General features: G+C 44.9%; 1 protein-coding gene across 1 annotated transcript; it reads right to left on the bottom strand.

Annotated features, from left to right (window-relative positions):
- Positions 1-9,957: 9,957 nt before the first annotated feature.
- Positions 9,958-15,827, bottom strand: HHEX (hematopoietically expressed homeobox). Its single transcript, XM_058543541.1, has 4 exons — positions 15,431-15,827; positions 13,140-13,318; positions 12,873-12,923; positions 9,958-11,062 (listed from the first exon to the last, which is right to left on the bottom strand). The coding sequence occupies exons 1-4, from the start codon at positions 15,792-15,794 to the stop codon at positions 10,844-10,846; spliced, it is 813 nt and encodes a 270-aa protein (XP_058399524.1). The 5' UTR covers positions 15,795-15,827; the 3' UTR covers positions 9,958-10,843.
- Between the last annotated feature and the right edge of the window lie 598 nt (positions 15,828-16,425).

The raw sequence follows: 16,425 nt of genomic DNA, 5'->3' as shown, positions 1-16,425 counted from the left end.
GCAGAGAGTACCTAATCCTATGCATACTATGTTTTTTCCTACACATACATATCTATTATAAAGTTTAATTTATAAATTAGGCACAGCAAGAGATTAATAACAATAACCAATAATAAAATAGAACAATTATAACAATATATTATAATAAAAGCTATGTGAACGTGGTCTCTCTCAAAATATCTTATTGTAGGCAATACTCACCCTTCTTCTTGTGATGATGTGAGATGATACAGTGCCTACATGATGAGAGGAAGCGAGGTGAATGACATAGGCATTGTGACATAGCATCCCTGGGTTGGAGCAGGATAGCGCCAGATTTCATCATGCTACTCAGATCGGAGTACAATTTGAAACTTACGAATTGTTTATTTCTGGAATTTTCCATTTAATATTTTCAGACTGCGGTTGACCACAGGTAACTGAAACTGCAAAAAGCAAAACCACATATGAGGGGGGGACTACTGTACATGTATAGACCATTGCTGGAAGACCACCAAGGAAATCATTGAGAGATTGCCTCTGATGGTGAACTAGATGGCCAGGGGCAGGGAGAGAGGGATAGGAGGGACGCTTACTTCTTACTGTATTACCTTTTGTGCTATTTACATTTTTAACCACTTTTCAACTATTCAAAAATAATTTTAAGATTAAAAAGTGTCAAAATTTAAAATTATTATACATATAAACACATGGGAAAAACAACTAAAGAACATGTCCTAAAGTTTCCATAGACTTGAATCTCTAAATGGTGGGATTATTGGTGATTGTTGTTTTCTTCTACATTCTTCTTTATTTTTCAAATATTCCACAATGAGAATGTATGGCTTTCATAACAAAGAAAAATTAACATGATTTTAGAGAGAGAGAGAGATAAAAAAGATCAGTTCCTGGTACAGTCCACTGATCTTTATGTAAGTGAAATAGTCCTTATCTACACGGCAGATAGCAGAAAACAAACTGTCATAATTCTAGTAATAAAAACAGAAAACGAAGTTGAATAAAAACTACTCTTAGATGATGGCAGAAGAGGTATGTGAAGATCCCAAGGCATTTCTGGGCACTTTCCCTCATTTTCACTTCAAGAATTGTAACTTTCCTTTTCCTTGAAGAGGCATTTCCCTGATCTGATCTGACTCTCCTCAGCTTTACTTGAAGGATTTTTTGGTTCCAAATAAAACAAAAGAAAGAGAAGGGAGAGAAAAGGAAGTAAGAGAGCAGGATCAGAGAAGCAAGAGGAGGAAGGAAGAGAACTGCCAACCACAGACCTGCCCAAGGCGGAGTCACCTGGATGAAACCAGAGGAGATGCGCAGACGCACAGCCTCAATGCGAAAGGAAGGAAATGGTGAGGAAGAGACGACGGTCCTGGGTATGGGATGCTAGATAATGCCATTTGTTCAGGACACTTTGATTGACATTCAAACCACACTATGTTGGGAGATGAAGGGGGCACATGAGGCCTAGGATGAAAATGAGGAGAGAAAACAGCACTGGTGGGGCAATTCTATAAACAGCGTTGCCTTCATTGGTTACTTATAACTTTGGAATGCCCATGTGTCATTAAATGTTTTTCTGTGGTTTGTTGGTTAAGAGCGTTTGTAAAGGCAAACTCAAGAACTGAAATGGTATGGAATTATTATATAGCAAGTAAATCATAATATGCTTGGAATAGAGATATGTTTATCTTTAAATATTGGAAATTCAAAGGATTTTTTCTCTGGTCTTCAAAGTCATGCTACTGTGTCTTATTCTAATTTATATCCCCAATGCCTCTCTTGGCCCCTGTACATAGTAGGTGCTCAATAAATGTTTGTTGAATGAATGGTTGAATTAATTTAATAATTTGATGGAAGAATTGCAATCAAAATTAGAATTTACTTAAATATTCTATTATTTGGATGGAAATATATGGACAGCCTGGGGATTACTAGAAACATTTTCCCCTAGAACACTGCCACAGGGTGAGCTGTCACAGCTTTGATAGAGACTGCATCTTGATTCAACCTTAGAACTGAGTGCAACTAGAAGCAGCAGCCCAGCTCAAGAACTTAATACCAGAGGGCCAAAGAACTGAGAGAGTCCTCACACCCCCTCAACACCTCAGATGTGTAACCACCGAAATTTAGGACATTAAGTGTTCTTTAGAAAGACATGGAACAGAAAAATGTAGCATCTTAGTGTTAAATGCAACATTAAAGATGACCCAGTCCAAGGCCCTCATTTTATGGTGAAGAAACAGACTCAGAGAGGTTATGTGACATGTTCAAAGTCACACCACTACTTAACAGCAAATCCAGGAGTCAAAGCCAGGCCATCTTTTCATAGCACCTTCATATTATAAACTGCAAAGTAACTGGAACATAAAAGTGGAGGAGGATGCAAACTAAATTCCTAAAATTATTGCATAAAAATATTATAACTACAGAGAGACCTTACATCCAGAATTAAAATAAATTTGAGGTTCTTTTTTGCTCATTTGACTCCTTACTTAGCTTTCTTATCATGAACAACTATGTGTAACAACACAAACAATCTTCGGAAGTTGCCTTTAGAATTTTTTTTTAATTTAACCCCCCTGAGTGGAAAAAATAGCTAGTAGCTTAGTTACTGATATTCCCAGCTCTCCTGATGGGTGAAGGGTTACAGAATTTGTTTCCTGATGACACCCCTGGTCTTTCTGCTTTCTTTCCTTCTGTGCACCTAGGAGTCTCGGAATTATATGTGAATCATGCCTTTTGAAAAGTAAGTGTCTGATTATAATATGTGAAGTGTTATTGTTTTTACATGTTTTTAAATTTTGTGGTACAGTTTTTATATTCAGCTGGATTATTTGAATTAGCATAAAAATGCGTACAATGAACACTACACAGCAGTTGGAATGGACACACATCACACAATAACATGGATGAATTTTATCAACATAAAAGTAAAGAAGCCAGAGACAAAAGAGGACATACTGTATGATTCTATTTATATAAGGTTCAAAAATCAGCAAATGAATCAATGCTGTTTGGAATCAGGATAGTGGTGTCCCTTGGGGTGCCATTGGGGACAGTGACCCAGAGGGAACAGAAAGGGGGCTTCTAGGGACCCAGTAGTTCTGTGTCATCATATGGATTCCAGGTACATGGTGTATTCATTTTGTGAGCCATGCACCCGCGATTTGTGAACATTTTGTACATAAGTTATACTTTAATAAGATGTTTCCTTAAAAAAATAAAACAAAAATAAAATCAACATTTTAAAAAGCAATGTCATCTGTTAAAAAATACATATTCTGTAAACATGATCCTTTAAAAAACTTTTTGAAAAGTAAAACTCCATACAAATGTGAATATATTTTAGTGTCCCATGTTCAGACAGGATGGATAATACTGAATAATGACTAAGATTCAGAACAATATATTCCAGAAATTGCAGGCTTAAACTCCCTGGTTACCATTAGCATTGTGTTTTTCTTAATGCCTGAAATAAAATCTAAACAAGGGGAGGCTGCTTCAGGCAAAATGGTATTTGGGTGATGGTAAAGACCTTAATGAGATCAGGTAATTGTTTGGTGAAGCTAAAAATTTTACCTTCAATTAACTAATCAACAGCATCATACATCATCATAACTATCTCACTCCCTTCCACCTACATACCATCAAGTCAATATATGGGAGGCAGGTGTCTAAGAAACCACTTCCTCTGGATGTCTGAACCTGCACTCAGGGGCCATTTTTTAAACATTTATTGAATTAGCCTGGTCTAATTTACAATTAATGGAAAGTCTGTAGTAATGCAGATTCCATAAGCAGCTACGGAAAGCTAAAACTTTGAACCAGAGTGTAAAGCAAATACATTTTATTTTCCTTCTACATTTACTTCTTTGCAATTCATGGAATACTTTAAGAAACCATTTAATAAACACTTGGGTTTCCGGCTTCCATTTGCTAAATGGATAATGCTGATACAAATAGTAGTAATAATAGGCTACCCCAAAGTGTCATTTTTCAGTAAACTAGGTATATTTTAAATACAACTCTTAACTGAAATTGAGAAGTGTGAATTGGAAATTGAATGAAATTGCCAAATCTGAAGAGAAAGATGGCCAATATAAACCCACAGAAGCACTTCCTCTTAAAATTCGTGTGGGTAAAAAGAGTGGGGAGAACATCTTTTAGTGCTTGTTTAGGCTTAAACAGACGTAAACATGTCCTCCCCCCACCCACGTCCAAGCCCAGCCAGACTCTCTCTCCCGCACGTGCAGCCCTTACTATGCTGTCTGCTGTGCTCCTGGGGCCGTCCAGGGAAGCTGTGTTTCTAGTGGCCAAGGAATAGGAACTTTAATGAGAGTGCAAGGCTGGGGAGGGAGGGAAATGTCTCTCCTCTCTGTTGGGGAGGGCATATGGTTTTCACTTTCATTCTGTGGTACAGTAGTTATTAAAAGCTGACTGCATGCCAAACACAGTGCTAGATGCCGGGGACACCATGGTAAGCCACTGCACTGCAATATGTTCCGAGGCCCTTGTGGAACATGCATCAAGGGGTCAGATGATGAAGAAATATAACGATACTAAACAGATTATATAATGGGAACACCAAATAACATGGACCAGGAGTAGACTTTTTTTTTAACACTTTGAAAGATATAAAGTGTATTTTATATGCTCATTTCCCCAGAAAACTGGAAATTGTGCTTCAGTTTATTAGTTTCTTTGTGTAATAGAATAATGTGCTACATACACAGAAATTGCATATCCCCTTTACATATTGTATTGTAATCCCTTCCAGATTTAATGCTAGACTTGAATTAAGGCAAAAAGATAACATAAAATGAACAAAAACCCTCAACTCTCTTCTTACAGCTAGAATGAGACTGGGCTTGATAACTGCTCAAGGGTACAAAAGACTAAATGAGCAAGTTCACAGTACAACATTGACCAGTATAGTAACTGAGGTCTTGGGCTCAACGTCTCAGTGACAGTTTCCTTATCTGGAAAACAGGGCCGATAACAGTACCCACCTCATAGGATTTTTGTGAAAATTAAATGATATAAAGTAGTGAAGGACTTATAGAATGTTTACTACCTCCTAGGTGCTCAATATATGTTCATTCATTTAACACAGACTTATCGAGCACCTATTATGCATCAGGCTGGAGATGTTTAGCAGTAGACAAAACAGACAAAAATCCCTGCCCTTGTGACATTAACATTTCAATGAGAGGCAAATAATAAATAAATAGGTAAAAATATTATACCCAATGGTAATAAAGGAAACAGAGAAAGTAAATTGTGGGAGGGGAGTAGGGAGGAGAAGGTTGTGATTTTAAATGGGATGGCTAGGGAAGGCCAAGCCTGAGGAAGGTGAGGGAGCCAGCCAAGGGGAGGCGAGTTCCAGATAGAGGAAACTGCCAACACAAAAGTAGAGAGATCCGGGTGACTGGAGGGGAGAGCACCCGTCCGCAATCCCTTCTCCGAAATGCTGGAACCCAAAAACCTCTGAGGATTCTGGTCATACTTATTCTCTGCCCTCCTTCACTTCCAGGTCTGTGAACACAATCACCCCACTCCCTGGAACAGCATTCCTTTTCCTTTTCTCTGCGGTAGGAGCCTCTGGAAGCCTCTGCCATGGCATCCTGTGCCTACACCTTATTGCAGCATCTCTTGGTCAGCTCCACTACACCCCAGTGCTACAAGTGCTTGACCCCTAGCGAAACAAGTGTTATTACTCCTCTATTATTATTATCACTATTATTGCTTATCCTTGTCAAAAAACAAAAGCTGAACTAAAGAACTGTCCTTGAAGGGATGGGGGCAGTGTATTAGGACTCCAGGAACATCTCCTTCAAACAGGATTTCCACCCGAAAGCTGAAAATTTCTATATATTTGAAGAAAATCTTCGCCCTAATTGGGACATCTAAAGAATTAGGATTGGTCATTTTCTACTCTTAATGGGGAAATAAACTGAATGAGGAAGAAGAATCCTGAGATGGAAGTGGGAAAGAAGAAAGGGAATTAAAAAAAAAAAAAAAAAAGAAGGAGAGAGGCAAGGAAGGATGAAGGGCATAATTAAATTCTAAAAGAAAAATATAAACAAGTTTAATAGAGACAAACTCAACAGGCATTTCCCTTCTTGCAAGTATCTATGAGCGGGGGCGGGGGGGGGGGGGAATGGGGTGACCATTAGCCCTTTCCTGTAGTAGTCTTTGGAGAGTGACGAGATTTTCAAATATTTAAGATTTTGAATGACACCAAACTCCCCTTTCAAATTAGAAAAATGTCTAATGGTTAGAAAATACGCTTTAAAAAAATTTTTTTTTAAGTGAGAAGTTGTCTCATCGGCTTTCACCTGGAAAATCGCTTGAAACTGGCAGTGACTTTTTCTTTTTTTTTTTCAAGTAGCTACACGAGAAAGCGTTCTGCCGCCTCAAAAACCTCGCTACGACTGCCGGATGCTCCAAAGTCAAGATCCTCCGCAGACAGGAAATGCCTTTGCCAGCTCCAAGGTCTCCTCCCCACAGCCGTCTCTATTGTCTGGAGAGATTTGTGTACATCCGACTGAAGAGGTTTCCCGCCTGCAACTGCGAATCAAAGAGCTACCTCAAAAGAAGGGAACCCGTGGGGGCTTTCCAGCTGTTCTGGCTAACACTGGGCGCCCATTGGGTGTCAGGTATTGATGCCTCCTCTCAGTTGAGCTACACACCTCTTCAGGAACTGAGGCTAAGAATTCCTGTTTCCCAAGGCCCCCAACCAGCAAGGGAGGTGTAGGGGAGTCTCTGCCTTACTTCCAGCCCTCCTCTTATCCACAACGGTGTAATTCCTGAGATAGGGTCAGCCACATCTGAAGGCGTGGCTGCTGTTCTGTAGACCTTGGCTCTGAGATATTTTGGTGGGTGGGAGAGATCTCCAAAGTGCTTCTCATTTGGATTCAACAACAATAGCAAAAAATGTTTCCGGGGCAAAATTAGATTACACAAGTGCAGAGTCCAGCTGGAATTTCATGAAACCCAAACGGGATGAAAAGTAAATGTCAGTACAACATTTGATTATTTTTACTGCAAGATAACAAACTCCTAAGCATTCAGAAGCATCCTGAGTGATTGTTTACTTTTCCACCTTCTGTCTCATGTTGTCGGTAGTCACATAAGTATCATCTGCAATCACAGATGTAAAGGATCATTGATTATTAGATTTTAAAAAAATCAGAAGGGTGAGCTTCTGAGTTCATGTCATCTTCCACAAGCCAGTATAACTGGAATGGGAATTTTAGTAGGTGCTGTCTGTCCTCAGCAAAAAAAATCTCCCCTTTCCCTCAAGTCCAAATATATTTTCTTGAATTCCTGCCCTGCCCCCATTAACTAAAATGAATATTCACAGCAATGAAACCACAAAAAAAAAAGGTTGTCAGAAATGTTGAAAGAGAATAGGTACTTTCGCTATCGGAGATGGTTTCCTCTTTTCCCACAAGATGTCTTATCAGCTTTCACCCTGAGAAAACTAAAAAAAGTAAGAAAAAAGAAACCTTATGCAATAGTTCTCTAAATAAAATACTACACAGCAGGCCAGTCATCCCTAAAAGTGACGTTGTTTAAAGAGTCAAAGTACATCATCTGACAAAATCAATATCCTATTAAGTTAGAAAGGGTTCTGAATATCAAAGACCAACGAACTGAATAACTTAAAGTATAAGTACACGAGCCAAGGGATTAATCACACACTGTCATGGTGAAATTAGGGCAATTCTTCCAATCATTAACGTTTTGCTTACAAAAATGTGCTTTTCTGTTTGTCTTTCTGCTAAATGATAACCGTTTTCAAGTTGAATCTCCTGATAAAAAGAGTTAAAAACAAGACAGGAGTTGTGCTGTAAAGGTCATACATGCTGCTTCAACATGAAATAGCCAAAAGGCAAACAAATGAAAAATGCCTGGATTGTAGGAAGAATTTGTAAATATTCATTGGCAATCTGCAACCAGGCACTTTAGAAAACAGTGAATGCCAACCTGTGTCCTGAGAATACTGTACTTCCTCCAGGTAACATGCTCTTGATTCTTAAGGACATGTCTAGATTCAGAATCTGAGCCACTTGAAGAGAGTTAGGAATAGCTTTAAATTGGAAAACAGCCTGGTTTCAGGGATTGTCTACTTTAAAACAAGATTTCATTCCTCAACTATTCCAGCGCCAATCAATATATAAGCCTGTGTTTCTCTGCTTGATAGTCATGATACAATTATTCTCAAGAATAAACATTAACCAGAGGTTATCTCCAGGAGTGAAACATGCATACAGATTTCAGGATTGCTTTAATTCAATATTAGGCCCACAAGCCTCCTGTTCTCCCAGACACTGTACAGACAGTCCCATTTCCAACGAGACTGATTATGACCTTTGAAACCTTGATGGAACCTGTCAGGCAGGGTCAGGGAGCTTGGAGCCCGAAACTGATGGGAAAGGAGACCTTCCCACTGGATGTCTACTTTGAGTTCCAACGTTGGGGAGACACAGAGAATATGGGCAACAATAAAGTGTTTGAACTGAGTTGGGAATTTGGGGGCTGGGAAGGGTCATGAAGATCAACTAGACCATCTTCATTCTACAGATGAGAGAACTGAGGCCAAGAACTAAAACTCCAACTCAAATCTCTAAACTTCCAGGCCTGTGCACACCTCTCTGCCTAGGACCCAGTACTAATGTTCTCAGAATTCTAAATTCATGGGCAATTCCAGGGGCCTTCTTGGAATCTAGGAGGTAGGATGTGACAACCCCCTAAAAGCAACGACTTTTTCACTCTGTCTTCATGTCAGTGCCCATGTCTGAGGAGCCACAGCCCCTGGTCAGCCAGGCCAGGGGCAGAGTCATTCCTCCATGGGACCTCAGCCAGGAGGCACCCAACTCCACAACAACTAGAGGCCTCCTGGCCCAGGCTAAAGGAAGAGATTTCTGGGCCTCTCTGCTCACAGGTCTCTCTCATTGTTTTCCTGGAATGTCAGGGACCTGATGGCTCAGCCAGGCAAGCAGCTGGATGCAGGCTAGCAGTACCTGGGCCAGTCAGAGACCTCAGCCCACCCTTCCTCTCAGCCCCACACCCACCTCACCCCAGCACTCTCATTCTCCTCATCTCACAATACTTCTTCCTCCACCATGCTCTCTCCCCTCAACCATCCAACTCTTGCTCCCACCACACTGGATAGGCCCTGCTTCCCTCTCCTCCCTCTCAGTCCTCCTGGGCACCGGGAGGAGGGATGCAGGTGAGAGAGGAATGCCGGCTCTGCCTGCTCTTTCCATACAAGGAGCACCTTAGAACAGTGGTTCTCAAAGCCTGGTACCCCACCCAGCAGCTCTGACATCACCTGAGCACTTGTTAGAGCGCAAATCCCTCTCCCACCCCAAACCTACCAAATCAGAGACTCTGGGGATGGGGCCGGCAATGAGTTTCAACAAGCTCTACAGGTGATTCTGAAACTCGCTGAAGCCTGGGAACCAATGTCTTAGGGCAAACTACTTCCCCGCTCCCTCCGGCCTGGGTCCCCCATCCCCCTAAGCAGACCCCCCCCCCAACCCCCCGGCTCGGCCGCCAAGGGATGACGCAGTGTTGACTCACGCCGGTCAAGGACGGCGGCCCGGGCCAGCCGACGAGGACGAGCCGAGGCGAATCGATGGCGCTCGGGCCGCCCCGCGCTCCACGGCGCAGCCGGGCTCGGCCGGTGCTCTTCCCGCCGCCTGGCGCGCCCGGGGCTGGGACCTGGCGGGCTCGGGGCCCGCGGGCGGGAACCTTCCCCGCCGCCCCAGACGCACACACACCCAGGCCCCGGCAAACGCCCGGGAGAGGCCACATCTACCCGCCAGATGCCCAGAACCGCGCTCCTGGGGCGCCACAGGGGCAAGCCCCAGCGGGACGCACCGCGCCAGGCGCTCCGAGGCGCTTTAAGAAAAGCTGTGGGTTTGCTTTAATCAAAGAATGAGTTCCGAAGAGGTCAGTCGTCCCACCGACGGATTTATTTTATAGACAAGTTACTCATTGAAAAACAAAACATTTTGGCCATGTTTTTTTACAGTGAACAATTACATATATACACATTATAAACATTGTTTGATATAAAACACAATATCTACAATCTACTTACATTTAATTAACCTGCTACTTCTAGTTCATCTGTGCTTAATTTTAGTCACTGATGAGTCAGTTTCCCTGCTTGAATTGGACTGCACTATCCCCTTAGTACCTTGGTCGAACAGGTATACTAAGTGATAGTGCAAAACAAGCGTTTAAGATTATCAACTAGATCTCTCTGACAAAAAGAACATTCACATCCGGAAACAAGAGCTCTGAGGTGGTTTTGGATTTAAGGCAGCAGTATAAGTATATAATATAAAAGAATGTTTCCTTTTAAAATATTCCAATGCTGCCTGAAATGTGGGCCCCTTTCCAAGGCATGCCTCTGGATTTGAGCTGCCCCTTTGCTTTTCCATTAAGTGGGATGTAGACACAGATTATAGAAAAGTCATTGAAAAAGATTCTATTAAAATCTTTAAAGTTATAACTTAAGAATTTAACAAAAAAGTTCAAAATTACTTTTTATAAATAGAAAAAACAATTTACTTTTTAAAAAAGGAGGTGAATTTGATCAGTGGAGTCCCTTTATCATACGACCTAAAATCAGTACATAAACTATTTTTTAAGTCAAAATTAAGGTTTCAATGTGAGTTTATTTGGCCAATGCACCAAATATTTTAGGTTTCCAGAATACCAGAAAATTGATTCCCTTTCTCATAGAGTTTTCCAGTTCGTCTATGGAGATTTTCTGTAGCAAATGTTATTCCCAAGTCCAGTTTTCTGAACATGCGAATGTCAGTGGTCATCATCCAGCATTAAAATAGCCTTTATCGCCCTCAATGTCCACTTCCTGATCGGAATCCTCTGAAATCTCTGATTCAAGGTCTTCCTGGGAGGGGGGGGAGGGTGAACATTGAGAGCTATCCAAACCACCTTTATTCTGTTCGCTGGGCAAGTCTTGCCTCTGGTCACAGGGATTGTCCAAACTTTCCAGTTCTTCTTTTTTATTGCTTTGAGGGTTTTCCTAAAGAAGATGAAAATGGAGATTGATAGGATCATGAAATATGGAGCAGTGAGAGACAAATCAAAATATCTTTTCATCCTCTACTATCTTTGTAGTTTTTTATCAGCTGCTTTCAACTATAATCTTTTTATTCAGAAAATACATACTTGTGCTTCTTTCTCACTTTGGAAGAAGTAAAGTTCCTGTCATATCAGAGAAAAATTATACTCTTGACAGGTAAGAACAACTAATCATGAATATAACTGTAAATATATTATGTCAAATGCACACTTAACTCCAGCCAGACCCATGGTCTCAAGATTCTTAAAAGTTTAGGGGGCAAAAGAAATCAGATCACTACATACTGTCTTCATTCTTCAATAGTTAAACCTTGCCAATTAACAGGGTCTTCTAGACATTTAAAAAATATTAATGCTAAATAGTGAATTAAAGACAAAGTTTCAAAATTACTAGATTGAATCCTTTTTCATCCATTTTCTGCAGTAAGTTTATAAATATATACACACATAAATACGTGTACCAAGTTAGAAAATCATGGCAAAAAAACGCAGAACTGGAAGAAGGCTGCCAACTGAAAAGAGAGAAAATTAACTACAATTTTCTTAAAATCTGGGGGAAATTTCTGGAAAATATTCCCATATTACATAGGAACCACTATTATAAAAGTCCTTGGTAAACTGCAGTCAAGCCTTTGACAGAGAACTAAGTTAGTGAACTTTTAATCCTGTGTCTGTCTAAAATGGACATAAAACACTATATAGCAATATTATGATATACTGCTAAAGGTTTTTTTTTTTTTAAGTAAGACTAGAGAATAATAGATTCACCAGGCTTTCAAGTATTTAACAAACAGATGTACAAGATCAGAGATGGAAAGAGAATCTGAAAATTTTTAACTCAGAATAATGTAATTATGGGAATTTTATTTTCTGTCTCAAAGGGTTCTTTGTGACACTATCTTGTTTTTAATGAAAAAGTTATGATCACTAAATTTGAAAATGCACACTGCTTTCAATTTCCCTACTCATATTATTGTTTCAAAACTATTTTATTTATTATAAACTGTGTATACACTGGCAAATGAACAACTCAGCAATTGTCAGATAACTTTGGAGAAGACATTCAGACTAGGACATCAAAAAAAAAATCTTTAGCTTTAAGTCAATAGAACTTCTTTAAAAATTGAATTAGCCTTTACTTTTTATCACATATTGCGTAACAAGGTCATTGGAAGAAAGACTTAGAAAGTTTAAGCTACTTTCAAACAGGCTTGGCTATTCTCTTACATGTTTTTGTATTTATTTTAAGAGCTGGCATTAGATGGAAAATAATTTTTAAACTCTTTGATATTTAATTCTTCTAAAAAAACAGTGCAAACAAGACTTAAAGGTGTTTATTTCCTTATATTTACCCTTGAGCCCTGCCTGGTTTTATTATGGCTGTGTAAATAAAAGAAACAATTTTCTCCCAAAGATAACTGCTTAAGTCATTTACTGTCAATTACTTTATCTTTCCTGCGTTAATTAGATAAACAACATATGGGGTTTATAAAACAATTAGCTGGGAGTTTTACTAGCCAGTGTGTGAAAACCCAAGCATAATTGATATAGGAACTGCATTAGGTGCTTTTAGCATTACTGCCGCCTGAGCAACTCATCCTGAATTTCAGCAGGACTATTTGCCTTTTTAATCAAGGTGAAGAGGTTAAACAGTCTCTCAAATGACTTTTGCATACAACCTATAACAGGCCTCGCATTGAGATAACATGATAAAAATATTTATTTCCATAGAAACAAAACCACGTCGATACCTGTTTTAGTCTTCTCCACTTAGCGCGTCGATTCTGAAACCAAGTTTTAACCTACAGGAAAGAGAGAAAGAAAACTTGCCACAAACCCAGAATCCCGAGGGCCCTGGGGAGGAGGAGAGAAGCGGATACGGGGCTGCCAAGCCGACCAGCGCTCCAGGTGTTGGATAGCGCGGGGCGACGCGCCAGAGCGCACGGTGGCTCCCCGTTTCTCTTCCGCCCCGCGACCCCCGCCTCAGAAGCCTGCCCGGGGCCCGCGGGCCCGCTCACCTGTCTCTCGCTAAGCTGCAGCATCTTGGCCAGACGCTTCCTCTCGGGTGGGGAGAGGTATTTCTGGGTCTCAAACTTCTTCTCCAGCTCGATGGTCTGGTCATTGGAGAACCTCACCTGGCCGCCTTTCCTTTTATGCAAAGGCCTCTGCAAGAAAGGGCTCCAAAGCAGGGGTTTGCCTGCGGGCAGCAAGAGCGGGGGTTAGTGACGGCCCACCCCAGACCTGCCTGGTCCAGGGGGTGAACAAAGGAGGGGAGGGGACGCAGGAGGACACCCAACCAGGCATGTTCACATACACCCACCGACACGTGGACCCAACACGCTCCCATCAATACACACACATACCCAGAGACACAGAAACACCCAAAGGCACACACCTACACTGCATACACACAGACCACCCTTGTACACTCGCAGACACCCCCCCACAACAATCACACCCATAGTTAGATACAAACATACAAATCCTTTGATCCCCAAAAGAACACCCACTGTCGGTTGAGTTTAAAATACCACGACTCTCTTTACCCAGTCACTCGAATTTATACACAACTTTTTGCATCTCTAGGTCCTCTCCCTTGGTGAAGTCCACTTTCCAAATACCCGAGTGTGCGTATGCTGGGGAGCAGCGGGGCCGTTTCACCTCCCAAGCCGGCCGCCGGAGGCTGGCTGCGCGGGAAGCCCTGGGGCCCGGGCGCCGGCGTTAGGCCGCGCGTGGAGCTTCCAATCCTGGCTCGAGGGCGCCGCGGCCTCCTCTGATTTCACACCCGGCCCGCGGGGGCGGCCAGTTAAAGCCACCCCGTGGGCTATGGCAACATTTCCGTCAATGTGTTTCCTGTTGGTCTATCTCGAAAAACCCTTTGCTTCCTCCTGCGCAGTCCCAGCAGTAACCCAAGGAAACCCAGGGCGCGCTCTGTGAAAACGTTCACCCCCAAGCCCGGCCCGGCTGAGGGTCCCGCTACGGGCCCAGCAGGCGAACAGTGCCACGCCGGGGCAGCCGCACCAAACCCTCGAGGCTGGAATCAAAAATACAATATAATAACTTTTTTTAAAAAAGAACTAAAATATAATCCACTCCAAATCTCTCTAACGATGAGAAAGGAAGGTGGCGGGCTGAGCTAGAGGTCGCACCACAATAATGATGGCATTAAAATGTTAATTAACTAAAAAGTTACATGTCTCCAGGGTCCCTACAGAAGCGGCAGAGAGTAAACTTAAAACCCTGGTGGTCCAAGGCAAGGAGCCCCATTTCCTTCTTTACCCCGGGGCTTCAGATATGGGAGACGCCAAGGGCCACCCGAAGCGTCAATCACGGGTGGCTTATTTCTTAGGCCACGCACTGAGGGGACAAGCCCCGCAAATTCTATATGCCCAACGAGTCCGCGCTGCCCTGCCTACTCCAAAGACGTGTCGGTCAGTCCGTCCATCCGTGGGTCTGCAGGCCTACCCCTAAACGCTTTGAAAGCTGACATTGTTTTTTTTTTTTTTTTTTTTTTTTTTGGAGATTTTGCTTACGTCAGGCTTCAGACTGGTGCAAAACAGCCTCAAAAAAAAAAAAAATAGGAAGCAACTGGTTATTTTAGCTGCCATAAAGTCACATCCCACACAGAGGAAATGAACAATATCAGAAAAACGGATCCCGGCTATCAGAAGTCGAGTGTTTCCTGAATTTGTCTGTATTGAGGATGTCGATAAAATAATCAGCAGCGTGCACTACTCCGGGGGAAGGGTCTGCTTCATGCAGCCAGGAAAACACTTAACAGCTTCTGAAACCAGATTTACTCCTATCGAGAACTCAAGATTTCCTGTATGAACGGAAAGGGTCAGGCTCTTTCACTGCACAAGCTTGTTGAACCAGGTCCAGCCCCTTCACCACCCGGGCCCGGCAGCTATCCCTGCCCCGCAGGGGCCGGCCCGGGGCGCCTTGGCACTCCCTTCCCCGTCCCTCTAGCTAAGGGTGCCCCACCCCGGGCGACACGCGCGCCCCGGGAGTGCCTTCGGCCGCGAGCCCCGGCGACAGCCCCGAGGTCTCGCCGGGGCCCGCGCCCCCACGCCTGCAAGGTGTAGGAAAACCAATCTGAGTCACGGTGCGGTCAGCCCGGCCGCGCGCCGCCGGGGCCCGCGCCTCCTGTCCCCGCGCGCGCCCGAGAGCCGCTTTTCAATCGCTTTTGCCACAACTTTCTATTGCCTCCCCCTCCGCCCCCGCCGCCTCCTGGGCGCTGCCACCTGCCGGGTGGCGCCTTCCTCGCCGCCGCCCCGGCTCGGCCCCGCCATGACCCCGGCCGCCTTACCCAGGGGGTCGTGGCGGAGCAGGGCGTGCGTGTAGTCGTTCACCGTCCGCGGGAAGGGGTACAGAGGGCCCCCGAAGCCGCCGGGTCCGTAGGCGGCGGCCAGCGCGGCGGCGGAGTGGTGCGAGAAGGCTGGGTGGATCGGCGTGGGCTCGTACACCGGGGTCCGGTAGGAGGACACGAGGCTGGTGAAGGAGGAGTTGGGGGACGGCAGCGTGGGCGTGGGGGTGGGGGCGGCGGGCCCGCGGCCCAGGATGTCCTCGATGTAGAAGGGCGTCGGGTGCGCGGGCTGCAGCAGCGGCGTGGGCGCGTACAGCGGCACCCCCACGGCGCCCGCCGCCGCCGGCCCGGGGTGCGGGTACTGCATGGCTCCGCTGCGCTCCGGCCCCTCGGAGAGCTGCCGGCCCGCGCCGCGGCGCTACATTTATCCGCGCTCCGCGCTCCCGGCGATAGGCTCTGCCGGCCGCGGGGTGGGGCCGCGCTCTCTGGCCCCTTCCTGCCGCCGGGCCCTGCGGCCAATGGCGCGGAGCCCCGGGAGCCGCCTCCCGCCCCTACCCTTGGCCCGCCCCCGCCGGCCGAGCTCCCCGCCCCCGGGACGCGCTGGCTCCAGCCTCGGAGGACCCCGCGCCCCGGTGGCCAGCCGCCGCCGCCGTCGCTCGGGGCTCCGGGCACCTCGGCTGGGGACGCCCTCGAAGGAAGCCCAGGGCCGCGTCCGTCGGAAGAGGCGCGAGGAAAGCAGCTGCCCGGAACGCGGACTCCAGAGACCCTAGCCCCAGCGGGGAGGCATCTCTGCCGAGACTCGGGGGCATCGGTCCAGGCCCGGGCCCACGGTGGCGGCAGCCGGCCCCAGGCAAGGAGCAGCTGGACTCGGGCCCGGCGGACGTAGAGGCCACTGGCAGGGCCGCGCCCTCGCAGGCCTGAGAGTACCCTCCCTGGTCGGCGCGCTCCCTGGAGTAACGGTGGCGCTGGCTGTTGCCCAGGGCGTCTCCGGAGCTCGT

This window comes from Diceros bicornis, chromosome 6 (genome assembly GCF_020826845.1).
Source record: "Diceros bicornis minor isolate mBicDic1 chromosome 6, mDicBic1.mat.cur, whole genome shotgun sequence".
NCBI classification, from domain to species: domain Eukaryota; kingdom Metazoa; phylum Chordata; class Mammalia; order Perissodactyla; family Rhinocerotidae; genus Diceros; species Diceros bicornis.
Note: the sequence above shows the minus strand (reverse complement) of the source record. Positions and strands in the feature narration are given on the sequence as shown.

Bases quoted from the DNA above. Each gene is read 5' to 3' on its own strand.
- HHEX (XM_058543541.1), bottom strand. From the start codon at position 15,794: ATGCAGTACCCGCACCCCGGGCCGGCGGCGGCGGGCGCCGTGGGGGTG. The intron at 13,319-15,430 runs GTAAGGCGGCCG...TGCTGCCCGCAG, and splicing joins GCTCCGCCACGACCCCCTGG to GCAAACCCCTGCTTTGGAGC. The intron at 11,063-12,872 runs GTATCGACGTGG...CATCTTCTTTAG, and splicing joins AGTGGAGAAGACTAAAACAG to GAAAACCCTCAAAGCAATAA.